This window comes from Harpegnathos saltator, unplaced genomic scaffold (genome assembly GCF_003227715.2).
Source record: "Harpegnathos saltator strain DR-91 unplaced genomic scaffold, Hsal_v8.6 scaffold51, whole genome shotgun sequence".
Classification (NCBI taxonomy): domain Eukaryota; kingdom Metazoa; phylum Arthropoda; class Insecta; order Hymenoptera; family Formicidae; genus Harpegnathos; species Harpegnathos saltator.
The window spans coordinates 1,012,684-1,040,469 of NW_020230327.1; the positions used below are offsets into that span (position 1 = coordinate 1,012,684).

Genomic DNA, 27,786 nt, shown 5'->3' on the forward strand with positions numbered 1-27,786 from the left:
TATTCCAGACGGATTAACGCGAATATCTCGAATCGCGGAGATAAAAATAATAAAGGATGCGATCAATAAATTAGATATCAGCGAAAGCGTTGAAATAGAAGCGCGCTGCGGCACCGAGCTGCTTGTGTAGCTCGAATTAAAGTAATTTATTATCGTCATTGTAACACCGTTTCGTTCACTGACAAAAATGACGCAATGAGCTCAGAAACAGCTGTAACCAGGCACAGCCGCGGATGATCGAGATCGTCGTTGGTTCATTCGGCGGTCCATTCGACGTCCGCTCGTTTGCCAGACGTTTATCAGACTATAAGTCTTGCGAACTTCATTGAGAAAGGATCGTACAATTTCGGAATCGGTCGCCTTTACCGCAAGTTTCTCACGATCGAACGACGGTGGTGAAGATCGATATCAATGAGGGTTTCATCAGAGATGAAGAGTGTTACATTAAATTCCAGAGGATTTCTTATATTACTAATATAAATATTTTTACACATTGATTTTATATATAACGCATCAATGTAAATGTTTTTATACATAATTTTTATATTATTAACGTAAAAAATTTTATTTCCAAATTTTTTGCGAGATCTCTTCCACCAATGCGATAAGAATTCGGTAAACAAAAGCCTGCATGGTACAATCTCTATTCTCCCTCTGACAAAAGTCGCCAAAAAGTTTAACGAAGTTTCATTCAATCAGTGCTGGCAACACAGGAACGCGAAACAAACGCCGAGTCCACCTGTTTCTGACAACAGCGTACAGGAGACTCGGTGACGCAATCGCCTGCGTTGAAGACGGATTCACCAATCGATTTGCATACGTCGGTGATCAATACAGCAACGCGGATACCACATCGGATAAATATGCACGGACAAATAGACTCGCGTTACATCGGAAGAACGAAGCCAAGCTGCCGGCGGCGGTGGTAGTTCGAATCGAACGATCGTAGCGAGCGTTCCTGACAGTCGCAAGCTCGTCGTGAGCAAGATCACCCGACATTGTTAAGCCGTGAAGACTCGTCTGCCGGCAAGATCGAGACGTTCGGTTACGAAGGGACGGACTTGTACAGAAAAAGTGTGGCTGATCAAGTGCCACACCTGGCTGAAAAACAAAAAAAAAAAGAAAAATAATAAAAACATCTAACGTGTTCTGCCTAACGTCGAACCGCTGGCGGCAAGTCGTCCGTCGAGAGAAAGACCCGCACGCTTGCAAGCATGCGTCGGCTCGTTTCGTGCCGTGCATCACGCGCGTAACGCGGAAAGTGTCCCGATCTGGGACAGTCCAGGTACCCCACCCGTGATTCAGCGATCCATCGTTCCCGGTGGCCTCCGCTCCCTCTTTTCTCGCTTCTCCTCGGCTCGTTCTCTCGGTGCCTTCCCTTTCGAACTTTGGTCCTTGCTGCCATCCGGTCGAGGTGGTAAGCTTTACTAAGAGAGCACGCGTCCTCCGAAGGTTCAGTACAAAACGCGCGCTCAGACTCAAAGGATCCTTGGATCCTCCGCTCGACAGAGAGACGAGAAAGACAGGACCTGCTCGACCCTCGCGCCAGGATCTCGATGAGACTAGGCTGATAGGCTCGACCGTGTGTGATTTCCCTGCCTGTTCAGCATCCACCGGCGACCTGTCGCGATTTCGGTGCTCGATCGCGTGGAAATCGCAATGTGGGCTCGCGGGGTCCTCCTAGTGTCGTTCGCGCTCATCGCGCTCGGATCCACGACAAGTAAGTGTGATTGGTTTAAGCGACTCTGCTCTTTCGCAGTGTGAAGTTGATGAAAACACACCTAAACAGTCCCCGTGATTAATTTGCTGGTATAACTTGCGATTAATCTGATATATTCTGTGCATTTCTTGGGATTACTTACACTATTAGTAGCTGCACATACATTTTACAACTTATTTATATATATTTACATGTAAATTCAAAATGTCTTACATATCTTTCCGTTTTGACAATAAAATAAAATTCAATGTTGAGTTGTTCACTATTTAGTTTAGAAATAAAATCTCATTTAATTAATTAATAAAATTAGTAAAATTTTATTTGCGCGAGGAATAATTTGTGATCTATTGGTCTCTTCGCTTTATTTGCAAAATATTCTTTGTTTACAATTATACGTAACGCCAAGAGGTCGTGAGACATTTTTGTCGAGTAAAGACCCGCTGCAGATTGAATTGTACAAAATAAAAAAACGTATATTTCAGCAATCGGGATATCTCTCATATATAAATAGGTTTTAAATTGTGTCGCATTTAACTCCTCGTCTCCTTTAAGACAAGGTGAAAAGCTAAAAAATTGAAATGCACATCGGAGGGTTAAATAGCGTGGCTCTCTTTCTGCATCTCTCTCTCTCTCTCTCTCTCTCTCTCTCTCTCTCTCTTTATGCATCAGCGTGTAACGCAAAAAGAGATCATCTGTCTGTTGCGTTATACTTGCGTATCGGATACGCCGCGCGTCCTTTAAGGTTGAGTTACGCCATGCGCGATCATCCTCACAAGGACAATACCATTTACATCATCGAACGCTCGCAATCGCACACCTTTGATAGCTCTTGAAGTGTCGGAGAATAGATGACGATATAGCCCAGAAATTTCGTTTTACAATTCTGGGCATTCCCGTATTTATTTGACGTCTCAACAAAAAAGGAACTAAAACCAAACAAGATTAAACAAGTGTCCTTGCTCTTATTTGTTTACTGTACAGCATATCGCTGTAACGTAAATATTAAATAATGATAATAATTTTGATTTCACATACCTTAAAACAGAGAAATGCAAACTTTCACTTTTATTATTATTATCCAATAACACGTGTTTCCTCTCCTCCATGTGACTTAATGCCTAGCGATATTTCCCTGAATGACATTTGTAGTATTTATGTACAACAGAAGCCGTAAGCAATTTTACGCAATGTTAGGCTCAATCGTTAGCGCGCGCGCGCGCGCAATAATTGCACAAAGTTACTATCGCGTTCAATGTATCCGGGACCGCTGATTATTAATAAGCCTCGTATAAACCGCAGCTGAATCTCCCGCGAATCATCCGCAGCGCGGTTCTTTCTTTTATGGAAAGTGAACAGCAAGTTTGCGCGACTATGCAAACGACTATTATAGCAACAATCGCATATAACGCACTGAGTGACCGGTCGATGATGTCAACCGTTGAAACTCCCACTATGGACATATCTTCTTCTTCTCCCCGTCGGCATGCGCTTCTCGCGCGCAATGCGCGAAATCGAGTACACGTTCTAATCTGTTGCAGAATGCCCGAAGAGGAAAACCTCGCCCGTCCGAGAAATTCTCTGCTATACTTCCACTTTCGACGCACAGCTGCTCGCCGACTCCGTGTGCAGCTGCACCACTTTGGTGCATCAGAATCATGACGTGCGGAATCTCTCAATTTCCGGTAAGCTGCAAATACCTCGACGAGAAAGCATAGCGTCAACTTTGCGATCATTGCGAATCCTAAAGATATAGATAAACCCCCCTTTGTGTGGCAGTGGTAAGTATATTTGCCACACTTTCCTCTTTCATTTCTATGAGATACCGTTTACTGAAAGTGAAGTGTTTATTGAAAGTTTAATAAAAATAAGTATAATCTCACATTTTTCTGATACATTAATACTTACTTTACACGATTCCCACGGTTTTTACTTGTCCGATTGTTTATTTTTAATTATTATTATTATTATATATTTACTATTATATTATATATTATATATCATTGAAATGTATTATTATATATTTATTATTATATGTAAACAAATAAGGTTGAAAAGGCGATTTTTAAAAAGAAATTTACAAATTGGAAAGTACTTGAAAGTTGAATATTTGAAAAAGAATTGAACTTGAAAATTACTACTTAAGATTAGAGGCTGAAAATTTTATTGAATATTCCTCACATGTCGAAACATAATATATTTTTTTTTCCAAAATTTTTCCCACGCTAGATTCTTCTTATAAACAAATTACTCTTGAATGAATTTTGTAAATCTGACATGAAATTTGTAATTAATGACCTGAAAAACTTTTATCTCACGCATCTGATTTACATTTATTCAGACTTACACTAATTTATCCCTATGTAGCAACCATATTGGATTAATTGAGACAATTACATGGAACAAGCGACGAGTAAGTAATGTGGTTTCAGATATCGTCGATTTACGGGAGTCCTTGAGAGAGATGCATCCGCCTCTTCAATTTGTAATTTCTATCAATGACGCTGAGAAAACGTTTAAAACTTCCGCCATGTTACGGCAAGAAGCGATCGCTCGAATCATTGCTGTCATGAAAGAGGTATAGTGCTTGCTGTTGTTTAACTCTTGCAGAACAAGATTTTCTCCTCTGCCATAATTCGACGAGTTAGAAAAATGACGAGTTACTATGAGAGAACTTTCCGTTTCTTCTCAAGGTGGACGGCGTGGAGTTGAATGTGACGGCTGGTTCTAAGGAGCGTCTTTATAATTTCGTCAAAAGTCTGAAAGATGAAATGATCAGAAAGTCCTACGATAAAAGGATTTTCATGACCTTACCCAGCAAATCCGAGGATCTCGGCAAGCAATTCGATCTCAAGGAACTCGCCAAGTAAGACTCCCCTTTTCTCAAGTAAAACGACATAAGATTACTCGCTCGAGTTGACTAAACGTATAGCAAAGATTTTCAGCAGTCGAGCGATGAATCTCTCGAATTTTCTCGAGTGAGTTTCTTATTGAACTGCATGCATGTTTTGCTTCTTACTGTCTTCTTCATCAGGTACGTTGATCTATTTACGCTGCCAACGGACTACTTGACGGACGAAGATAGTACCTTTGTTACCTTCCATCCCTCGCGTCTAATGGGACTCTTCGATATACTGAACACGGACAGCTTAGTAGACTTGATAATCGGACTAGGAGCTCCGAAACGAAAGATCTTAGTGTCCTTGCCGGCTAACGCGTATAAATTTACTTTGAAGGACGAGTCTGAAAACGTTCCTAGATCAGAAACTACCGAAAAAGAACCTAGTCCGATTGATCGCAAACAGGTACGATATGGCATTTGTTCAACGTACCGTTTTCTTACACCTTGAAGAGTAATTGGTGGTTAAGAGGAGCCAATGTACGCTAACGATTGTATTCTCAAACCAACTCGTTTGGTATCGTAGCTCTGCGAAGCTATAACTAGCGGAGAATGGACCGTGGAACGAGATGAGGATCTCACGGCACCGTACGCATTTCGAAACAAGACGTGGATCTCCTTTGAAGATAAGATTTCAGTTGGAATAAAGGTGTGTATGCGGACTCTTCGGTTAAGTGCTATAGACAAAGGATTTTCCGTTGAGGATATTAAATAATTCCGAAAGATATTAAATAATTCGTATTTCGTTTAATTTGTCTTTATTCGTGTTAATCTCTATAAGGTTAAGATCTATCTGAAAGGTTTCTCGTAAGGTTAAGGGAAAAACCGTCTTCTTAGTTTATACTTGATTTCAGGGGAAATATGCGTTTCTGCGCGACCTGGCGGGATTGGCGGTGCGAAACATAGAAAGCGACATGAAGACCGAGTGCGAGAAACCAATTACGCACGAAATTTACCAGTCCTTCACGGAATTCAAGAGGAAATCGAGATATGCCGTGCTCAACGCGCTGGAAGACGAGCTTCATGTATATTTCTTTTTTCACTTAACTTCACACCTACGAGCAATATACTACTCTGCTTGTTATACCTTCTAAGATAATCTATTATTTCAGCAAGCTCAGTTTTCGTACCCGAATCAAGCGAAAACGTCCAACTTCCGAGTGGTTCGCATAGTAGATACTGAGGGACACATCAGAGCTGTACGTGAAAACACGCAAACAGAATTCGTTTGCAGGCGACAGGGTTACTTCGTGCATCCCAAGAGTTGCAACAGGTAATGACATAATAGTGGATTAAATCGAATCGAGAGATCGGATTTTAAACAATCTCTGGCATGTGCGTAATAAATATGTATATCGCCTTTCCCACAGATTTTATCGCTGCGTTAAATTTAATCAAGAGATTGAAAATTATTCGGTCTTTGAATTCGATTGCCCAGCTGGCCTATCGTTCGACGAGCGTACGGAAGTTTGCGTTTGGCCAGGCTCTTTGCCACAAGGTTCACCGTGTCCTGGTAGCAGCGAAATTGCTCCTGTAGCACCGAAAAGATTCGAATGCCCATCTCGATCCGGCTATTATGCAGATCCACAGAACTGTCGTTGGTTCTTTGCTTGCATGGACTTGGGTAAGTTACGATTTACTGATGTACCAACCCAATAAGTACGATTTCCAAAATTCCTCAACTAAAAGAAAATAATTCTATAATATGCCATACGCATTATCCTCTTTTTTATTTGTTGTACGATATTTTTATGTTGGTTGCGAAAGGATCTTGATTTACATACAAATCGTGCCGACAGGTGGACCGGAAATAATGGCGTTCGAGTTCCGTTGTCCATACGGCTTGGTGTTCGACGAGCAAAAATTGGTGTGCGAGTGGCCCTGGCTGGTGCCAGCTTGCTCAGAATCCGGATCAGCTTATACCAGAACAGAGTACGATTACAGGGGATACTCTATGGAGACCTCGGCTGGACTCGGTACTGGAGGTTACGTTACCGGTAGTATACCTAGATACTCCACAACTGGAATGGGTTATTCCGGCGCGGATTATTCTAAAACAGCCGGTGCTGGTATCCATGGAACCAGCGGGCCGAGTTACTTTGGATTCACCACAGGACACGTCGGTGAACATGCTAGTATTTCAACTTCTGACGATGGAAGGATTTCTGGACACGGATCATCTAGCCCATTTGCGGTTGGTTATTCTGGATCAACTGGACAATACGGAGGATCAGTACCTGTTTCATCGTATTCTGGATCACCCGGCATACACGTTGCTTCAGTATCTCCTGGTATAAGCGTTGGGGGCAGCGCAGGATACCCCACAGCAAGTAGTGGAATTGGCAGTACTGGGCATACAATGTCCAGTGGAGGAGTTGGATATACTAAATATAGCAGTGGATATGCAAAAACTGAATCGAGCGGTATTGCTACAGGTATTTCTGGATCCACAGTGGGAGGATATTCGGGAACCTTTGGTAGAGACCATTTAACAGGGCAAGGTGTGACTTACTCAGGAACACCTGGAGTTGGTTATTCTTCTACGTTAGGTGTACATACTGGAGGCGTCAGTGGCAGTCATCCGGTAGCGGGAGTAAGTTATTCTAAGCCGGAAACGAGCTATTTCGGCTCCACAGAGGCGTTTGGACCGTCCACAGGCATTCGTGCAGACCTTAATGGACCTAAACATGATGGATCAACAAGTCTATACACAGGATCGAATATATTTAACGTCGATGGTTACTCAGCTTCTACCAATGTCTATTCAGGAGCAACTAGAGGTCAACCATCGTCCAGTATAGAAGGATTATATGGATCAGTACCCAAGACCTCTTATCCTGAAGCTACCAGCGGTGTCGATATCACTGGATCAATTAACAGAGGATATACAGGATCAAGTACAGAAGTATATCGGGATTCGTCTGCTACAGCATATTCGAAAACCACTGATCAGACCGACGTCGGTTCTGTTGAAATTGGTGTGAATTTACCGAGCAGTTCTGGAATAGATTCAAGTTTGCACTCGACGACAGGACGTGTCACAGGAACTAATTTTGTTAGCGGTGTCTCAAAACCAGAAGTTGTGCCTTCTTTCATTTCCGAACGTCCTGGTGTTACGGCTGCTGATAGTGACCATTTAATAAGAGGTAGTACGCAATTTTCTGGAGCAACAGGTACTTCTTCAGGTGTAAGATACAATAGTGAGGATGGGTATACAGTTCCTGTATTCATACAACCAGTGGAACCGATCTATCCTTCGATTGGAACAACGAGAACTGGAGTTGGGCCTTATGGCGCAACAGGTGAGACATACGGAGTCAGAGACCATAGCGAAACAACTGAGACATATGGAGTTAGAGTAACAGGTGGCTACACGCAACCGGACTTAGCGAGACCTCATTTGAATGTTAGCATTTTCAATACTAGAATTCCTACTGGCTATAACGTCCACGCAGGCACTACTGGTGCAATTCTGACCGGAGGTAGCGTAGAGGGAGGTATTGTTACCGGTGACTCTTTGTCAGGAACCATACTTGGTCACGGAGACATTCCTGGAGCAATATCAACTGGTATCAGTGACCAAGGTACTATTTTGACTGGAGGAGCTCGACCTGGCTATGTAACTACTTCTTCTGGAACACCAGGATATGTAATCACGGACGGAGTGAAGAAAGTTGACGTTGGATCGGCTAGTGATGGAACGGTAATATACGGAACATCATCACCTGGAATTTCACTGACCAGCCCTTCGATTCCCGGTGTCGCTCTGAAAGGTGACATCACTCCGAATGTCGCTGTTTCCGGACAAACTGCTTTTGGAGTATCTCTAGGAGGTTCCACTCAGCCAGGAACTATCGTAAGTGCAACCGGAAAACCGTATATCTCACAGACGGGCATAAGTTATCAAGGCGGCAGTGCTTCAACAAGAGGATCGAGTTATTTAAGCGGCACTTTAACTGGAGGATCAACGCCTCCAAGTGCTCATGATTATAAACCTGACGCAGGGCGCGCTACCGTCACGTTTAACGCTCCTTACGATATCGGCAAATATCCAGAAAATGATCTTCCAGACTATAGACCAACCAGTGCCACGCTTCCTGATTCTATCGTATCTGGAGGCAAGATAGAGAGCACCGGAGGTGTTGTGCTGCACTCTACTTCATTCGGAATCCATGACTCGAGCACTGTTGCTCCAGGATATGCCTCAATCAAACCATCGGTCTTCACGCCAAGCGGATTCACAAAAACTGGTCCAACTAAAACAGGTATAACCACTGCCATTTTAGGCGGTGGTGGTAGCTACTCAGTAAGCACAAGCGAACGTCGACCTATTTTGCATCCCGAAAATATCGGCGAGAAAGCATTCGAAGGAAATGTTGACGATTATTCCAAGACATCACCCATCGGCGGCTTATCTTCCACCTTTACTCCGCCTGTCTATCCCTCGACATTTGTACCGGGTGGTCGCGTCACTTCACCATCAGCTACTTCCGGATATTCGTATCCTAAGCCATCCGTAAAATTTGAAACTGGCGGTACTTCTTCCGTATCACCTATTTTATCGACCAAAGGTAATCTGCCAGTTACAACACCAATACCATTCTTGAGCGTCGAACTGCATAATAAATTGCCTGATAGAACTAGTGCGTTTGGATCGAAGATACCTACTGTATCGAGCGGCTTATTAACACCAACAGTCACACCGATAATTTACACTACCAAACAACCCGAGACTTACAAAACGACCATGTTTGAAGCAGCTAAGATCCCAGGAGTTTTCACTGCCAGACCCATCATCGATACTGGTTACAAGACGATGATTGCCCCTACCAATATTCCGGTATCGATATTGACTGAAGACAGGTTTACCCAACGAACCGGTGGTTTCCAAACTGGAGGAGTATCTACATCTAGTTTCGGTCCAGGGGTGCCTTTCCATCCACGGACCGAGTCAAGTCCAAAAGACTACAGTGCCTTTACTTCACCGTCTCCGGTCTTAGAATATCTTCCTGGAAAGCCAAGCAAACCTGGTTTAATTGCATCTACCGTGAACTACGACGTACCGGTAACTAGACGACCAGAATTCGTAGGGGTAACTTACAAGAAACCTTCGCCAAGCTACGGCGTTACATACAAGAGTCCATCTTCCGTCATATCTCCGACTACGTTCAGACCCACTGACACGTACTATCCTGGCCAAGAATTTTCGACCCCGTCTTCTTCAGGAACGACTGTTGGCGGCGGTTCACCAACAAATCTGGATATCTCAAGAGATGAGATCGACAAACTAATTACCAACTACAGAGGCACTATTAAATACACACCAAGCGCGTACGACGGCTCTACAAGCTCAGGATTTGATTTAACGTCAAGCAAGAAGTTCTCGTCGTCGTCCACAAGGACCGGCAGTACTTTCGCTGTCACATCAGGTCCCACAGCTTCTTATGAGGTTACCACGAAATCTGCTGAAGGTAAGGGCAAAGTCATCGTCAAGTGGAGCGATCTTCATCCACTTCTTCTCGGTAAGCTCGGAGCAGACTGCACATGCAAGGCTGATCCTTTCGCTAATCTTCGCGGCCCGGGGAAGAAAAAGTTGATAGCTTCTTCTAGAGGCAAGGTGGATCTGGCTAATTATGATGAGTCCGACATCTACGTCGATCTTGAGAACGACGACTCTTCTGAAGAGGGCGACTACGTTACCAATTATGATGACCATTCACCACAGCCCTACAAGATTAGTCCACATGAAACAACGAGCGTCTCGACGCTGACGTCCAATTTACCATCATCCTCTTATTTGCCTGTGTCTTCAGCAATTAACGTGAGAGGCTTCACTCCTGCGACAAATATTCACAACGGAGCATTCCCGAAAAATGATGTTTTGGGCGAACCTGATAGATTCCGAGGTGGCCTTCGAGTCGGCAAAAAATTGGAGATTGCTCCATCACCAAACGCGATCATTTCCGACCAAGAAGACGATCCCGACCAAGTCATCGATGGTGCCACTGACTGCGCCAGACCAGGCCTCTTCAGACATCCTAATCTCTGCAACAAATTTTACGCTTGTTACTGGGATCAGTGGAAGAAGAAGTTCACGCTTCACATTTTCAATTGTCCGATTCATCTGACATTCGACTCACACGCTGGCGCTTGCAATTGGCCGAGCAAGGGCCCAGCTTGCCAGGCTGATAATCTGTTAGTGTAAGTTCCATTATTGGACACTATTGCGCGGCCAATATCTCGGTGACTTTTCTACAGTCCCAGGGAACGCTTTCCCACTTTTTCTATGTACATAATAAATAAGAAGATTTAATGTTTAAAAAGTTGTAAGTGTTCGAGTTAATCTTTGTATCATTTAATCAATTTGGAAGGATCCATTCATCACTCGAGTGATGAAATGTTGCGAGTCTGTATGTATGCGAGCAACAAGTCATTGAACAATGAATGATTGCTGCTTTCACAGGTTGGTCTCTCGGCCTCGGATTGATTGATTATTTTGTTTCGAGCTCATAGACACCTAGATTCCTAAACGTTTGCATTGAATGGCTTCGATAAATATCGCGTCCGAGTGAATCTCTTAACGCCGGAGAGCGGAGTCGTGGATAGATAGGTTGAGACAAAAGGAGGAGGCTAAATTCAAGGCGATCGAGATACTGGCTGCGGGAAAGCGTCGTCAAAGTGAAAGTAGTCCGTGCTCGTCGATCCAAATCGCGAAAAGTCATCGGCTACAATGTATATAATTTGTACTTCTACGTTCCAAATTAATGTAAATATTGAATAAACTGTCTAAAATCATCGTTTTATATCGATATGCGAGTCACAATTATATAATTATCAGTAATACATGAAAATGAAGTCAATAACATTGAAAGAATTTCGAGGCATCGCGCATTTGTAGCTGCCGAGCTGTTGAAATTTATATTTCTTTTTTAAATCATCGGTATCATCGTGAAAAATCAAATTTTCAAGATATGAATAAGTAACAGAATCTATTATTCATATAATTTCAAATCACAATTTGAAATTAAAATCTGCGATACATACGTGACGAGTGTTTTCTATCGCAAGAATCCGTGTACGCCACCTTTCGCTGTTCCGTTTGGCATAACAATGTCGATAATGTGTTTTGCATCATTGATATTCTTCCTGATTGCGTGCGCTTTTCTTTCCGGGTATCAACACAACTTCCTGGTATCCTCTTGAAATAATTACTCGATTCTACATACTATATGCTTCCATTGGTTTTCCGTCCCGATCTTTCCCTCCGTGTTCCCGAAAAGTATTATTTATTCGTTTCTTGCGTTAAGAAGAGCTAGATCATCAATAGTATTCCTTCCTGCGACTTTGACAGAGCTTCAATTAACGTGCCATCTGTCGAGCAGTTAATCACATACTGCTGGTGATTTTAATGAGGAATAAATTCGCGCGACCAGCGAAACTTTCAAAGCGTCTGTTTGTTAATATGCTGACTCCTGCCCCATTAAAAAAAGAAAAAGAAAGAAAAAAATATCACAATTTCGAAGGAACTTTTCGAAAAGCGGAGATATGAAGTATCTTTATACATTTACTTATACCTTCGAAATTCATCAATTATGTTTTTATATTTAAATGTTCGTATCTGAAAGAACGTGAGCACTCTCTTGATTATTCTCGAAATTGGCTTTCTTCGCGATGCTGGAGGGGTGGAAAGCTGTCATTCTGTCACTACCTAGCCGGCAAACTTGCCAATCGTCAACTGGTGGGGAGTTGCAGTCACCAATCAGCGAGAAAGAGAGCACTCACCGCGAATGGAGCGAGATGCAAAATGAAAGAAAAAGCTGGTGCTGGCGTGCGATTCACTAGTCCGGACTAGAAGGTGATATAAAGGCGCACGAGGGCTCCGGCTTGATCTGACTTGACTATAACACGGAAGGAACAGCCTGACAGCGGGAAGCCCGTCGCTGCCACACCACTTTTTACCATCATGTAAGTTCCTTTTTGTTATACAATTAACAGTCGATTATTTCAATGTTGTTCAGCGCATCGTATTTAATTTCAACTCGCTCGTGACGTCTCCTTTCTGTCTTTCGATAGAATTGACATTGTATAATACATTTGTTTGAATATATTTATTAATTTATTTTACTTACTTACTTTTATGCATAATTTATTTCTGTATTCTCTAATTTATTCGCGTGATAATTTATTTATGTGAGAAATTTACATGGATTTTACTCAATTGGCGCGATTTTTACTTTCATAAAAATATACTTAAAGTGAGGCTTGCAGAAACAGTATGTTAAACGACTTGCGTAATACTACGCAAAAGTGCAATCGTAAAAATGCAAAAATCCTTGACCTTGCAGCTGATTTTATCGCGATTCCGGTTGCTACTAATTGATTGATGCAACAGTAATCTACTATTCTTAAAATTCTAAGTTCTTTTCTCAGTACGTTATAAACCTAGCAAAGTAGAAAAATAAATAGATTGCTGACAAGTCGAGTGCGATTACGTTAATAATATTTATATTTTAGAACTTTCCGTCATAACTCTATATAGTTTATGTTTAAGAAACGAGTTCAAGAAGTGACTGCGCAGTAGACTACGCTCTAATAATTAGCAATTAGACTTTTAGCTTTAATCGAGCGTATCCCATCGAAGCATTCTGCTTTTCTCTAGTGGCGAAAGTTTAATTGCGTCCCGTGTCTTGAATAAATTGTATACTCTAATATTCGAAGTTGCATTGGAATTATTTCATCGCCGCTACATTTGTGGACTCTTTAAAAGATGCGAATTCAATTCCTAGATATAGATAACATACAAGAAAGAGAATAAAAAATAATTATATCATTATGTTTTAATATAATGTCCCAAAAAGTAATCCGTGGAGAGATATTTACATTAAAAGATCAAATATTATAGGAATTCATCGCAGAAATTGTATTTCCAAAATACGATTTATTATATATATTTCTAATTATCAAAATACTTTACAAGATAAATTTTTGTCCAATGTCATATGTAATAATACGACGATTAAAATAGATATAAGTGAAAGAAATTCTAGAAGCATCATTTGAAATCCTTTGTGTTAACATGTACTTGTTTAAACGTGCGTTTAAACGTGCGTTTAAACGTTGCTAATAACCATCTTCTTGAATAATATCAGTAGAAAGGAGAGAGCGTTACGAAAAAAATGAAAGATGAAAGGTTTGCGATGATTTTATGAAGGGCCGAAAGGGGGAGGTGAAAGACGAGAGCCTGTAGGCTCGGCCAGGTGGTACAGCCGCGAGCAGTGAAAGTATCTCGAACCAGCTGAACTTTACCGGGATAGTCGCATTAGCGATTAAAGTCAGCGGAGAGCAAAAAGAAGCGAGCGCGATACGAGCGCAAAAAAATTTCTTACACACCCACGTGACACGTTACGCAAGAACGAGTTGTGAACGTCAACTCGGCTGCATTTACGCCTCAGACTATTATGCTAATTTCAAATATTAATTTTCTGCATAGTGCATGTTGGATTTTCCTCGTTCCGAGTATATCTATGAATACAACTTCGTTTTAAAAGCTTGAACAAACCAAACTGCAGCTATTGTTAATAAAAAATATAAAAATTTTATTGTCATCACATTATTTAATTTACTTAATTTCAAGTCGAATTTTATTTTTTTTTCAAATACTTAACTGTAGCGTGTTTTTATTTTATTTTATATTATTGTTTATATTCTTTCGTAATTTTTATAAAAATATTTTAAAATGAAAATTGCTGGAGTTATAAAGTGCGAGCTTTTTATTACGCACTCAGATGTGTGGAAATTCAAGCCGACTAATGAAGACTTACTTTTTTTCACGAACGCAGGGTGGTGTGGGCGATGCTGATATTGGCAGCGGCCACGTTGACCGATGCAGCGGTACCAGATCCACCGGAAAATCCCGGCATTACTACAATTGGCTCCAAGAAACTGGCGACTGCTGCTGATTGTGCCGGACTAGTCGCCTTTTCTGCCACCCAAGGCTCGGTAGTTGTAAGTAGATGCTACAATCAATAATTTAAAGTCTTAAAATTTTAGTCAATTGTAACGAAGAAAATTTGCAGAACGATTTCTTCAGTCGTCAACAATTGATGACGAATTATCTCAACTGATTCACAGAATGAAACGACTCGTCAATTATTTTGATGATAAATCTGGTTGATGCAATAAAGAGTCAAAATTAACATGTTCCGCTCATAATTTCTAACTAAAGTAAACTTACATTTCGGAATTATTTATACACGTGGAGATGAATATACTAGAAACATCTAATTGTACAGGAAGCTAAACTCGTCCTATCCGAGACTTTAGTGGATAAAGGAGTCGGTTACGCCGCTCAGACAGGGATCTTCACCACGCATTGTCCAGGTCTCTACCAATTCAGTTTCGCCGGATACGGTAGCACGGACCTACGGCTGACGCTGAAACGTAAATTGAACCAATCCGACAGCTGGAGACCGATTGTCAGTGTCGGTCCAGGCGGAGGAAGCAATCTTGTTCTATTAGACGTCGAAGCCGGTGATCAGCTTGCCGTTTATGTTGAATCCGGAAAAATAACTGATGGAGCTACCTTCACTGGTCACCGCGTTTATAAAAGATAGGCTGATCTAATGGACGAGAGCCTTCAACGATTTCGGCGTCGTTATTGGAAGGGCAAAATTAAAATGTTACCAACTGAAACTGAATAACAATTGGAATATTCAACTAAATTTCGGAGATTTCCATCTCTAGTTTTAAAAGTGTTCTTTCTTGTATTAATAATACGACGAAAAAAAATATATTATATACATATAAAATAAAAACGAATTAAAATTTGGAATTTCACGGATTGATTATAAAGATTTGTAATCTTACAAGTATTTGAATTTTTAAAGATATGGTAGCAAAATTACGTCGAATTATTAGCTGTTCAAAAAACAAGTGAGAAACATGAAAAGAAAGATGGAAATCCCTTTATAAAATCCAAAAATATTGTTGAGACAAATGTCTAAGATACATTTCATTGTTGCTCAAAGGCTCTTTCTTATATGCTGAAGAAATCAGAGTTCCTAATTCGTAGTACTAAAACTTCTCAACGCATCTAACGTTCTGTGATAGCTATTTTTCTTTCCACGGTCATTTGTTCACTTGAGATTTTATTTTATCGATTAATTAATTTTTCTCGGTAGATAAAATAAATGTTTAACTCGTTTCGCAGTGTCGCACGTTAAATCGTGTCAATCATGTACCATTTATACGGTACTCGATATTATCAATTTGTAAGAAAAACTTCAACAAGTTTTATAAGCTAGCATGATTTTTCTCTCAGTCTCCATCTTTCGCTTTGCATTCCTTTCTCGTTCCTTTGAATTTTTGTTTGCATTAACTTCCCGCTTTATCATTTCATTTTATTCAATATTTTTCTTATCTCTTTCTTTTCTTCATTACGGTGGCGCAATCAACTTAACACAATTAATTAAAAACCAATTTTTTCCGCTCGAAACTCTATATATTCTTATTTTCACATTTCTTCCGATTACTTACATTTCTAATTTTTATTGGTCTTTCTCATTTCTCCCTTTTGCTATTTCTACTATTAGCTCTTTTATTATATTCTTTTATTATATTCATATTTCGTTCTTCTTTCTCTAAGCATATCATCTTCGATGTCTTCCTTCAAGATAAAATATGCCAATCTACGTTGCCTTTATCAATTCTCTGCTTCTGCTAAAATCTTCGACTCATACCTCTCACATGTATTTTCTTTGCTTATTTTCTATGCCCTTTACTTTTCATTTTTTCTATTCTTCCTAGAAATTCTATCATTTCTATCCAACTTTTATTTTCCTTAATTTTACGTTACTGTTTCATTTACCTTTATTATCTTTTTTAGTCATTCTTCTATGATATCTTAAACTTTCCTCTTTTCATCGTTACATCTTTTCTATACGCTTTTCTTTGCTTCCCATTCGTCAAATTTAAGCAAAATCTATCTCTATTGTTTCTATAAATACTCATGTTTTCATTATTATTTCAACTTATTATTTCACAATTATTTTACGTTTCTTTTTCGTATCCCTTCGTTTTCTTACTAAACTTTAATATTTCTTTGCTATTCTACTTATCTTTCTCTTCTACATCTACATTTTCTTTTCTTTAAATGAATTTTCCTTTTCTCACTTTTAACTTTTATTGCTATACTTCTTGTTTATATCATTTATTTGTCTTTGTCTTTATTTTCATCTGTTCTCCTTTTTCTATCTATTTACTGTCTATCTACATATCTTTCTATCATTCCATATACCTGTATTTATATCTTTTTCTAAATTTTATTATAATACATGTTACAATTGCCCGCTATCACAGCAGTTACGTCGAAGAGAAGACATAAAGTCAGCGATAAACAGAACAAAAAAAAGACAATTATAAAAAAGAAAAAGGAGCAGTTCGATAAGCGACAATGGAGAACGCGTGCGCGCATTTGCTACGAACAGTGCGATTTATTTTTCTGTAATATCTTTATTAAAATATAAGAAACGTTAACAACAAATAATTGTGCACATCCTTTTATTCCGCAAAGAGTTCCGTTTAAAAGAGCCAATTATCATTGTAATTTTAAGTAGCAATCTAACATCACACACAAACTTCTTTGGAAAAGACATGAAAAGATTTCGGTAACGTCCTTAAGCCTTTTCTTTCAGGATCAAATATCGAGCTCGACAGTACTGCTTTCCAAGCCTTTATAATTCTTAAGCACAGGATATACCTCCTCTTCGAGAAACTCGACGACTTGCTCGGGTGCTCTGCCAACGAATGTCGAAGGATCTAACAGAGCATCCAATTGAAGTAAAATCGGTGCGAAATACGGATCTTTCTTGATCCTGTCAACTAGGTCATTATCCAAGCCATGTTGCTTTACTTGTGCTCCGGCCTCGTGTGACAATACGCGAATTTTTTCGTGACAAACCTGAATCCCGAAACATAAAAATAATACATACAACGTCATTTGTCTGGCATTCGTATATGTAACGTATATTCTTTAAACTCGGTATTTAAAAAATGACGTCCTCTAAAATTTAGTTGCTACGTAAAAACGAAATCAAAAAAGAGTTTCAAGTTCTATACACTGCGAGGGAAAATGCAATAGCGAGAAATTTCAGATTTCTGCATAAATGTAAATATTGAAAGAGCTACTCGTACCTGTCTATCGCCACCGGCCTTCACCATGGCCATTATGATGTTTTCTGCGGACATGAAGGGCAGCTCTTGAGCAACGTGTCTGGCAATAACCTTTGGGTAAACAACTAATCCCTCTGAGATATTTTGAAGAGTCATTAGGATCGTATCAGCTGACAGGAAGGCTTCAGCCAGAGTAAGCCGACGATTCGCTGAATCGTCTAATGTTCGTTCCATCCACTGAGTCGCCGCAGTCTGAAGAGTATTGTTCACCAACGTCATCAAGTGACGTGCTACGCTACAGCATCTCTCAGAACGCATGGGGTTGCGCTTGTACGGCATCGCGCTGGAGCCTATTTGTGTACTCTCGAAGGGCTCTTCGATTTCCTTCATGTTAGCGAGAAGACGAATGTCTGAGCAAATCTAAAAAATCAAAAGAGAACTGAAATTAATGGAAATTAGAAGAAACAAAATCAACTTCGAGTAAAGATATCGTAAAAGATAAGGGAAAAATAGTTAATTAACTTTGAGAGATTATGTAAAAGAATGACAAGATGGGACAATTTCTGATAAGAAATTTGAGAATGAGTTTCAATGAATCTCAATGGGAGAGGAAGATAGATATTGATTCTCTGGCATTTATGCTTTAACAATTGTGGACGCAGTGAAATATATAAAATATGTTAAGAATGCTAAATTGAGTTCACCTTGTGAACAGTCGCCCCAAGTGAACTTAGGACGTTCAAGCACTCTATGTCGACTTTTCTACTGTAGGTTTGTCCGGTAACACCGTAATATTTTTCGAAACCAGCCATTTTGGTAACAAGAACGTCCAATCGTTTAACTTTTTCAGCATCGCCTGTTGATATTTAAACATTTAATGCAGTGTACTATATTTTATAAGCGAAATTAAAGCGTTTCGTGTAGCAAATAATAGCAAATTAAAAAACCAAGTAGACTAACCGTTAAAAAGTTGAAGGAAAGATGCCTGGGTACCGGTGGTACCTTTGACACCTCGGAATTTAAGATCATTTCTCGCGCGACGAATCGCTCTTTCGTCCATTATGAGGTCCTGCAGCCATAGAGTCGCCCTTTTGCCGACTGTTGTTAACTGAGCGGGTTGAAGATGAGTAAAGCCTAAAGTGGGCAAATTACGGTTTTCAAGAGCGAACTTTGCAAGACGCTGAAGCACGCTGGCTAATTTTGGAAGCAGTATATCGAATCCTTGGCGGAGAATTAGAAGGTCCTTCCAAAAAAAAAAAAAAGAAACAATGTTAAGAAATTGACCAATTTCGCGATCTCTCGATTAGCTAAGTTAATTTCGTCAACATGTTCACTGGAAGAAGAGTTCACTAGACCAGCAATTATTAATAGCAAAATTATAATCGCCTTTCGTTGCCGAAATAAACGAAATGTGTACAATAGAGATGTACAATAGAGAATGTATAATATAACAGAATGCTTTAATATGCCAGTAGTATGATAGTAACTAATGACATAACGGTACTGTTGACGCATTGTCAATTTTAACACCTCGAGGTGCTAGAAAATTAACGGTACATACTGTGTTATCGCCTACGTAGCAACTGGTCGCGCCGAGATGAATAATAGGTGCAGCTTGCGGGCATTGTTTCCCAAAGACATGGACATGTGCCATCACATCGTGCCTGGTCGCTTTTTCTTCTTTGGCAGCAGCTTCGAAATCGATGTCGTCAACATGAGCCTCCATTTCAGCGATTTGTTCCGGCTTGATGGCCAGGCCGAGTTCCTGACAAAATATTGCTGATGAGCATCTTTGACTAACATTCGCTCTACAATTAGCACTGACATTTTACTTTGAGGATTGAGGAAATCAGATTGTATAATGTAACCGGTTTCAACTATCGCTTCATAATATCACGCATCACGTAGAGCTATCTTCATTTCTTATCCCCCTTTCTGCGTGCTCGCTGTATCATCTGATTAGATAAAGAGGGCTGGGTTCTGCTAGGAAGATCGAAAGCACTACGGGATTTCATTTCGTACGTTCGTTTTCACGTGAATGGATCGCTGTTGAAAAATTGGCAAACATGGTGTCTTTGCAGACTATCGCGAGTATAGTGATTAAAGTGCTAAAATTGGTGAGAAGATAGTATTTTAATTTCTGTGTTATGAGCTTGTGAGGTGTACACTTGTCGAGAGAATTCTGCAAAATGTCCCAGGCCTTCGACATTTAAGAACTGTTTAATAAATAGCGCCTCTCGAGAACCGCGAGAGATAATGATAAAGCGAAATTGAGATTTCTGTCAAAGAGCAATATTAAATTGTGTTAATTGTGTACGATCGCGACAAACACATTCTCAGCATACTTGGCCATTTGGGACATCCTGTAGAAATATGCTGGAGGAAAGGTCAAAGCTCTCTTGATAATATTTTCCCTTGACAATTTTTAAAATATAAAGATGTGTATCTTTCGTCTTGTGATGAATGTGCACGCTGGGTACGATATAATTTGTTCGATTCGTTGTGGATTGAATAAAATGTCGGCATCGGATAATGTTAATAACCCAGTTAATAACCCATTGTTGTGGGAAAGCCGTCATGAGGATTTGACGCGTGACGTATTGTAATTAGTAAGTTGCACAATAAGCGTGATTTCGCGGCCGATGACGTGAGATCGCGAAAGATCGGAGCTTGAGAAATCGTTGTAAATGTACTCATTCAAAGGGCGTTCTTACGAGGCGTATGAATCACTCCTGGTCTTATCGGTGGTTTGTGATAAAGCGAGTTGTTTGGAAAGCGATACGCCGTATTACCGTTCTTTTCGATGCATGGGACTCTAGCATGCTCCAGAAACCTTCCATCATGATAAGACGAAAACGATATCTACGATATATGTCGCGTCTAAATATTTTCCTCCCTTCGATCGCTATTTCTTACATATTTAAAATTCTCAACATGAAATCAATAGTCCGGCTCTAAATGAAACTTTCGTTCCCACACATGTCCGTTGAGATTAAGTGAAGTTTAATTTCCTGGAGCTTGTATAGTTAAAAAGAGACTTATAATTGAATAATTTGTGAAGGAAATTCTTCCTAGAAGCCAGAAATGTTGCCTCACTTATTGTTACACAAAATTTTCAAGCCTCTATGTGCATATTTGCAAATATATTCTTATGATTTATCGATTTGCAGGTTCTCAACCTCATAATTTTGATCCTGTACCGTACAGGATACGGCGGTGAGTTTTTAGGTGTCGGTGGGACTTGGAACCTAAACGAAGACAAGAATCCTGATGCCGAGATCGTGGCTTCAGGTGTCTTCGTCGGATTCTTCGTGTACACGAGCGTCGTGCTCATCAGTTTCTGTTTCGGAAATACCGAGCATAAAAGATCTCTCGTCGTAAGTACTCGTTTCTTTTACATGTGCGTATGTGTGCGATTTAATTCTACCCAGTAAACACAATATTACATGTAACGTGCATGTCAGTTGTAATTTCCTACTCAACAATATAACAGTTGAGTTGAGTAGGAAATTACAACTAACATCCACATTACTTGTAGTATTGTGTTTGCTGGGTATGTTGGTATGAAAAACTTTAATCAACTATAACTCATATAACATGTAGCAAAAGTGGTAGTAACATTATTCATCAGAGAATTGTATCTAACACAAAAGTTGCCCAAGTAGTGCTTTCTTTGATCGTAATTATAAATATATTTATTCTCTGATATGTAATATCTCTAATAAATTCCAAGTGCTCTTTTTGATAAAACGAGAACACGTTACATTATGCAGCTTTATTAAATTATATTATGTTAAACTGGAAAAATCTCAAGTTAATATATTTGAAATATATGTATTACATCTCTACATTTCTTAACGAAGGAAATCATCATGAATTTCGTCGGGACTTTTATGTTTGTGGCTGTGGGTGGAACAGCTCTACATTACTGGCACGGTTACCAACCTGAGCATAAATACCAATATGACTCGTCAGAGAGACAGGTAAGTTACGTTATCGCATAAAGTAGAACAATGAGAAATTGCTCAAAAATTAAAAGACCAAAACTCAATTTCAAATCAAATTAAAACAATTTAACGATTTCAGATCGGTTTGGCCGTGGGCTCATTGTGTGTCTTGGAAGGAGCAGCATATTTATTGGACTTGATAATGAGTTTCCTCCATTACGCAAAAGACGAGTTCAATTAATTTAGCAGAAAAAATATCACAATGTAATAGAGTTTGATAAAATTTACAAAGAACTGTCATTTCATTTTCCAAAATTCATTCATGTCATAGCGATTATGTAAGTAACGTAAAAATTTCATTGCAGGGACGCGGTTAGGCACTTTCAGTACTTCGAAATATATAGTTGTATCAATCGTGACTAATTTTGTTCTTTTTGTTTCATAAACGACGAAAAAAGCGTTTTTACATTTTTATACCTCTGTATACATGTATTTATTCATAAAGTATATTTTCATAGCAAAACGTTCATATAGGATACAATAGAATATATAAGTATATAATAAAACAATAGTAATGTATAGATAGTAAATGATAATATATAGGTATACATAATGAGATAACTTAAATATTTTCTTATTACATTCTTTAGTACATATATTAGTTGTCCTAACGATATTTTTCATATATTGCTGCCAATATATGTTGCCAAATAGTTTTACTATTATGCATTAGGAATAACGTACCTAATTGATATAGAATAATTGTAGTAATTAGATTGAGCAATAGTTTTCTTTTAATTGAAATCGAAAAAAAAATAATAGAGAGAGAGAGAGAGAGAGAGAGAGAGAGAGAGAGAGAGAAAGAGAGAGAAATGTCATATAATTTAATAAACTTTATACTGCTGTGAAACAATTCTTTTTGCAGGTATATTGATGTACTCGCAAAAGGATCATATTTTTTTTCAATCAGCTATAATGCGACCTAGTTACACCTTGCACAATGCACTTATATATTGCAAATAATTATGCTTATGTATCGTGAATAAATCACCATGTTCAAATATCGTTCGCACACACAGTGTAACTATGAAAATTTATTTTCCTCTCATACGCCTGAGACCTGTGCGACTTTTATCTTCAACTCGTCCAGCAAGCGATAATGCATATCGTGTAATAATTATGCAAGTGACCTCTTTGTCCAATCGTCATTGTGGAAACCGAAGAAACGCAGCGAAGAACGAAAGGAAGTAGGAAAGTGAAGGAAAAAATATGGCGACAATCGAAACTCACCTCGTCCTTTTCAAAAGAAACACTCATTTGCTGCGTGACACTCCGCCGGATGATACCATCATAAGCCATAACATGCCATTGTACGCACCAATTAATCTACTTGACCTGACGATCGTCGCAGATGACCGTACGATTGCACACCCACCCACAAGCCGGATACGTAATCACGTTAATTACGGGATCGCGTCTAATTTGTTTAACTGGTGGACGTAAGAATATAACAGGGCCAAATATTCGCTTATTTGGGCAAAATTTAAAAGGGAAGACTTGTATGTATTCGTAAAATCAATCGTAATTTCGAGCAATGTTTCTTTCTTCTCTTATACTTCATTCCTTGACATATGCTTCGAATCAAATACTTGTTATATCGAATATAGCGGGAGCGAAATTTCGTTGAAACGTCGTTTAAAACGAAAGTTTAGAAAAATTGTAAACTTTCTAATTTACAAAATTTACGAAATTATCTAAAATCTAATCTACAAAATTGTAAACCAGTCTCTACTCAGCCGCTTACTAGTGGCTGAGAAATAATGTTAGGGAAATGCAAAAGTTTCTGTCGTTCACGTATAGGCATTGTGTCTTTTTCAATAGTCACCACTAGCACTATTTGCTTTCCTATAACATTTAGAGAAATAAATAAATATAAAGAATTATTAATAAGTTATTTATCGTATTGACTTATTATAATTATTGTAATTATGATAATAAGTGCGTTTGTGCGCGCGTTGTGCTGGAATAAAATCCTTCTTCTTACATGTATTTCTATTATTGGCCTTGTCAAAAAATAGTGATTCTTTTCTTATATTTGCAAAACGTGTAGATCATACAAATAGGTAGTTTATGTATCAAATTTTACAGTCAAATTTCTTTATAATGTTTAAGTATAATATATCATTATATTTTTGCCGTTGTCTTTGTTATTAAGGATACGCAAAAATTTCCATCGTTCACATATAGATGGCATTGTGAATTATTTACATGAAAGTTGCGATGCATTTTTGTTAGATTATGTCGGTATTGGTCAACCTGCATAAAAATTGATGCATAATAAGTCATATTTTATTTAGCAACACCAACATTTTTAATTCGTATGAAGACGGAAGGCGATAAGACGCGTATTCGTCATTGTATGCTTTTTTTTATTTCATCAGCGCAGAAATAGCTGTCGAAGCAATCAGAATCATTTGTGAAACTGATGATGAGGGAACAATAGCTGAAAGTTCATGTCGTGAGTGGTTTCGGCGCTTTAAAAATGGCGATTTTAACTTGAAAGACAAGGAGCGTGCCGGGCGACCGCAAGAGATAAGTTCGGATGACTTGGAAGCGTTATTGCAAGAAGATTCGACTCAATCAGGTGTAGAACTTGCGAAGAGATTACATGTTAATCAGAGTACTGTAATTCGACGCTTGCGTGAGGTGGAGAAAATTCTGAAGGTAGGAAAATGGATTCCCTCCATGAATTATCCGAGCACGCTATTGCTAACCGAGTCATCATTTGCCTTTCGCTGCTCAATAGACACGAACACAAGTCTTTTTCGTATCGAATTGTGGCCGGAGACGAAAAATGAATATATTATGATCCATAATCCCAATCGCAAAAGATCGTGGGTAAATTCCGGAAAACTCTCTACATCACAGCCAAAACGAAATATCCATGGTCATAAGGTCCTTCTATGTATCCGGTAGGGCATGCAAGGAGCGCTGTATTATGAGCTGTTAAAACCATCTCAGACTATCACCGTGGAATTATGCAGTCGACAATCGAGGCAGTTAAATGAGCAATTGATCGAGAAACGGCCATATTTTGCGACGAAGCAAAACAAAGTGATTCTTCTGCACAACAATACCGGGCCCCATGTTGCGTTGACGACCCGGGAAACTTTAATGGAATTGCAATGGAAAGTCCCACCACATCCGGCATATTCTCCAGATATTGCCCCATCGGATTTTCACTTATTTCATTCTATGCAGCACAGTCTTTCTGGTACATGATTTCGCGATGTTGAGAAAGTGTAACAATTCATCGATAATTTCATTCATTCTAAGAGCAAAGACTTCTTTCATCGTGGTATCCATCTGTTGCCTGAAAAGTGGCAGAAAATAGTAGATAACGCCGGAACATTTTTGGATTAAGGATACTTTTTGATTAAGAATGTCATTTATGATAATATTAATAAAAAAACATTGCCTTAAAAACCACGGAAACTTTTACATACCCCTAATAATAATTCCGTATAAATTGGATTTTTTATGCTCGGCAACTAATAGACGGCCGGATGAAGAGGCTGACTGTAAAATACGGTGAGCCCTGAGCTTTGACACGAGCTGTATGCCTATAAGCGTTGCCCTCTTTTGTCTCTTTAGACTCGCATGCTCTATGCCGCCGTATTCTTACGTTGCTAAAGGTTAACTCAATATAACAAAAAAATAATATTTTGCGTACCGTCGACAGAGCCAAGCTGCTGCTCTATATGCGCATTTGTATAGCCCCAACGAAACATACATGATTGCGATTACATGCGCTTTATAAATGTTTCATTGAGGACGAGTTGACGTAGATCCGTAATAATCGCGATATAGATGATAAAAGGTACTGGCAAGCTTTCGTCATACAACATGTGGATCGATACCGCGACTATCCGTTTTCCGGTCAAGTCGGCCAAGAGGCGAGTACATTGTCTGTAAAAAGCGCAGATTCGCATAAACTCTGTATGAAATTTTTTCCTGCTCCAGAAACTAATTATTAACCGCGCGAAATCTGATTCAGAAGAAAAAACAGGAGGAACAAAAGTATACAGAGCCCAACTCAAAATGTATATAACGAGGACGTTAATTCAGAAATGAAATCTAGATGAATTCTCTTCCCCCGAGTTTGTTTCCTCAACTCTGTTTCTTCAGAGTTCAATTACCTTCAGCGCAGTACGCTTCGAACAGTTTTGCTATGCAATCCCACACAGGCGCGTTCCAAACAAAAACATTGGATCTGTAAATCATACGGCAGTCCGGCGAACGAATGTTTAGTAATCCTGGGTTAAAAATAATCGCGCTGCCATACAATTACACGAAGCGTAAATAAGCGCGAGCTCGCGTGTAATACGATCGTGTGCGCCTTTTCAATACGCGCGCCAGGCTGGCCGCGGAATTACGACGTGTCCTTGCTCTACCGCAACGTCAAAATACCGTCACGAAACGAGATCGGATATGTTTCCGGCCGGAGAGGTGATTTCTGCAGAAATGTTTTAAGAGTTTTACAATTTGCTCCGCGTTTTTTATCTTTTGCGTGCGTAATTGACAAAAAAGCCAAATAAGGATTGAACGATTAGCGGTGATTTATATCATCCTGTCGTCTTGCGTTTCTCTCATACCGCGTTTATCCCTCGCAATTGTCTGGAAAAAATTCTGGTAACCTAAATTAAAAATTAAAAATCGGGCGATGTTAATATCGATATGTGAGGGCCGGTTTTTCAATAATGGTTTAAACTTAGATCGAAGTTTAAACTCTGCTCAAAAGCATTCGATTGTTTTTCATCAGAATAAATCAGAATAAAACGTAGTTTAAAGTATAGTTTAACTAAACTGTGGATGATGACCGTTTAAACGTCGTTTAATGGATTAATGAACGTCGTTACAATACAATGTTTCTATTATATTTAAAATCATATTGTTAAATATTTATAAAAGTATAAAATATTTGTTACGATGTATGATGAAAAATATTATGAAGAGAATAGTGAAGATGAGGATATTTTAGGATATATAAAACATATCAACATGAGAAAAAATCGTGTTGTGAGGCGAAGATCAAATCATTTGGAAATTTGGAATGAAAAAGAATTTCTTCAAAGATTTCGCCTATCCAAAGCTACAGTTCATATGTTAATAGAAAAAACTCAAGACACTGTTCAATCAGCAATTGAAAGGTATTAATATGTCATATAAATTAAATGACATATATAAAATATTTTTCAATTATATTAGTTTTAACTAATTGACTAGTTGCAAAATATGGTGTTTACTAATAATAAATATTATACGAATAGTATAAAATTTACTTATATTGTGTCTTTCTTATTTTTCCCAGAAATCAGGCTGTTTCAGTATGTACGAAATGATATTAGTAACATTAAAATTTTATGCTAGTAGATCCTTCTTGATAAGTGTAGATAATTTTGCTGGTGTTCATAAAAGCACAGCAAGTAAAGTAATTAATGAAATTTCAAGGGCAATTGCTCAACTTAGACCTGTATTATATTGCAAGACTTCCACGTTGTGTAGGTGTCCTAGACTGCAAATTAAATTTCCACGTGCCTAAAAGTGACCCGCGCAGCGATGACTTTTCGTTGCCAACTTAAGGATAACAAAGGTTTATCTAAACTGTCTTCAGCGTATGCTTGAAAAACACACAAGATGCAAAACTAGGTATATGGATCAAGAAAGGATCAGATGATCTTTAGTTTAAACCACGATTGAAAGATCGGCCCTAAATAACACTTCAGGGAGCCTCTCCTCTTCCTTTCGATTCGCTCAGTTTATTTACGAGGAAGCCGCAGCGGCTGATTCTCGATGTACAACTGACTTGTGACGCATCGTCATTGCGCGTGTTCAATTGATGACGCAGTATCAGGGCGTGCTCACGCGACAAAAAGACACCTCGTGTGTCCGTGACACGTCAGTGGTACAGGACAAATATTTAGATGAACAAAAAGCCGACCGGAAATCTGGCGAAGCCGAACGCCGCCATGCGTGAAAGAATTCGACCTCGG

At 39.1% G+C, this 27,786-nt stretch overlaps 4 protein-coding genes and 2 long non-coding RNA genes across 7 annotated transcripts in view; 3 read left to right on the forward strand and 3 right to left on the reverse strand.

Moving 5' to 3' along the window:
* The first annotated feature begins 607 nt into the window (after positions 1 to 607).
* On the forward strand, positions 608 to 11,425 carry LOC105182155 (mucin-19). The gene is made up of 10 exons (XM_011139366.3): positions 608 to 1,720; positions 3,259 to 3,402; positions 4,150 to 4,295; positions 4,411 to 4,583; positions 4,752 to 5,022; positions 5,143 to 5,265; positions 5,471 to 5,641; positions 5,729 to 5,889; positions 5,987 to 6,240; positions 6,416 to 11,425. The coding sequence occupies exons 1-10, from the start codon at positions 1,660 to 1,662 to the stop codon at positions 10,819 to 10,821; spliced, it is 5,910 nt and encodes a 1,969-aa protein (XP_011137668.1). The 5' UTR covers positions 608 to 1,659; the 3' UTR covers positions 10,822 to 11,425.
* Positions 4,411 to 5,147, reverse strand: LOC112589451 (uncharacterized). Its single transcript, XR_003113560.1, has 3 exons — positions 5,050 to 5,147; positions 4,806 to 4,960; positions 4,411 to 4,476 (listed from the first exon to the last, which is right to left on the reverse strand). It is a non-coding gene; the product is annotated as an uncharacterized LOC112589451 (long non-coding RNA).
* On the reverse strand, positions 10,198 to 14,618 carry LOC112589450 (uncharacterized). Its single transcript, XR_003113559.1, has 3 exons — positions 14,438 to 14,618; positions 10,508 to 10,661; positions 10,198 to 10,343 (listed from the first exon to the last, which is right to left on the reverse strand). It is a non-coding gene; the product is annotated as an uncharacterized LOC112589450 (long non-coding RNA).
* Positions 12,428 to 17,025, forward strand: C1q-VP (C1q-like venom protein). The gene is made up of 3 exons (XM_011139377.3): positions 12,428 to 12,581; positions 14,456 to 14,621; positions 14,909 to 17,025. Coding segments are annotated over exons 1-3 (489 nt in total). The 5' UTR covers positions 12,428 to 12,579; the 3' UTR covers positions 15,230 to 17,025.
* Adsl (adenylosuccinate lyase) overlaps positions 16,897 to 27,786 on the reverse strand; it is a 30,381-nt gene continuing 19,491 nt past the window's right edge. The window contains exons 1-6 of one of the 2 annotated variants that reach the window (XM_011139376.3): positions 19,612 to 19,680; positions 19,348 to 19,551; positions 18,747 to 19,029; positions 18,491 to 18,642; positions 17,808 to 18,206; positions 16,897 to 17,574 (exon numbers count right to left, since the gene is read on the reverse strand). In XM_011139376.3, coding sequence (XP_011137678.1) covers positions 17,311 to 17,574; positions 17,808 to 18,206; positions 18,491 to 18,642; positions 18,747 to 19,029; positions 19,348 to 19,512 — 1,263 coding nt within the window. In that variant the 5' untranslated portion in view covers positions 19,513 to 19,551; positions 19,612 to 19,680 and the 3' untranslated portion in view covers positions 16,897 to 17,310. Of the gene's footprint in view, positions 17,575 to 17,807; positions 18,207 to 18,490; positions 18,643 to 18,746; positions 19,030 to 19,347; positions 19,552 to 19,611; positions 19,681 to 27,786 lie in introns of those variants that run through there. The other variant, XM_011139375.3, reaches the window with a different exon arrangement.
* Positions 19,745 to 22,133, forward strand: Ssk (smooth septate junction protein snakeskin). Its single transcript, XM_011139374.3, has 4 exons — positions 19,745 to 19,903; positions 20,957 to 21,163; positions 21,650 to 21,769; positions 21,873 to 22,133. The coding sequence occupies exons 1-4, from the start codon at positions 19,853 to 19,855 to the stop codon at positions 21,972 to 21,974; spliced, it is 480 nt and encodes a 159-aa protein (XP_011137676.1). The 5' UTR covers positions 19,745 to 19,852; the 3' UTR covers positions 21,975 to 22,133.

What these genes read in the sequence shown, in the direction of transcription:
- C1q-VP (XM_011139377.3), top strand. An exon ending in CCACCCAAGGCTCGGTAGTT is followed by an intron (nt 14,622 to 14,908) that starts GTAAGTAGATGC and finishes CTAATTGTACAG; the next exon opens with GAAGCTAAACTCGTCCTATC.
- Ssk (XM_011139374.3), top strand. Translation starts at nt 19,853, where the DNA reads ATGGTGTCTTTGCAGACTATCGCGAGTATAGTGATTAAAGTGCTAAAA. An exon ending in AGCATAAAAGATCTCTCGTC is followed by an intron (nt 21,164 to 21,649) that starts GTAAGTACTCGT and finishes TTCTTAACGAAG; the next exon opens with GAAATCATCATGAATTTCGT. An exon ending in ATGACTCGTCAGAGAGACAG is followed by an intron (nt 21,770 to 21,872) that starts GTAAGTTACGTT and finishes TAACGATTTCAG; the next exon opens with ATCGGTTTGGCCGTGGGCTC.
- LOC105182155 (XM_011139366.3), top strand. Translation starts at nt 1,660, where the DNA reads ATGTGGGCTCGCGGGGTCCTCCTAGTGTCGTTCGCGCTCATCGCGCTC. An exon ending in TCATTGCTGTCATGAAAGAG is followed by an intron (nt 4,296 to 4,410) that starts GTATAGTGCTTG and finishes TTTCTTCTCAAG; the next exon opens with GTGGACGGCGTGGAGTTGAA. An exon ending in GTCCGATTGATCGCAAACAG is followed by an intron (nt 5,023 to 5,142) that starts GTACGATATGGC and finishes TTGGTATCGTAG; the next exon opens with CTCTGCGAAGCTATAACTAG.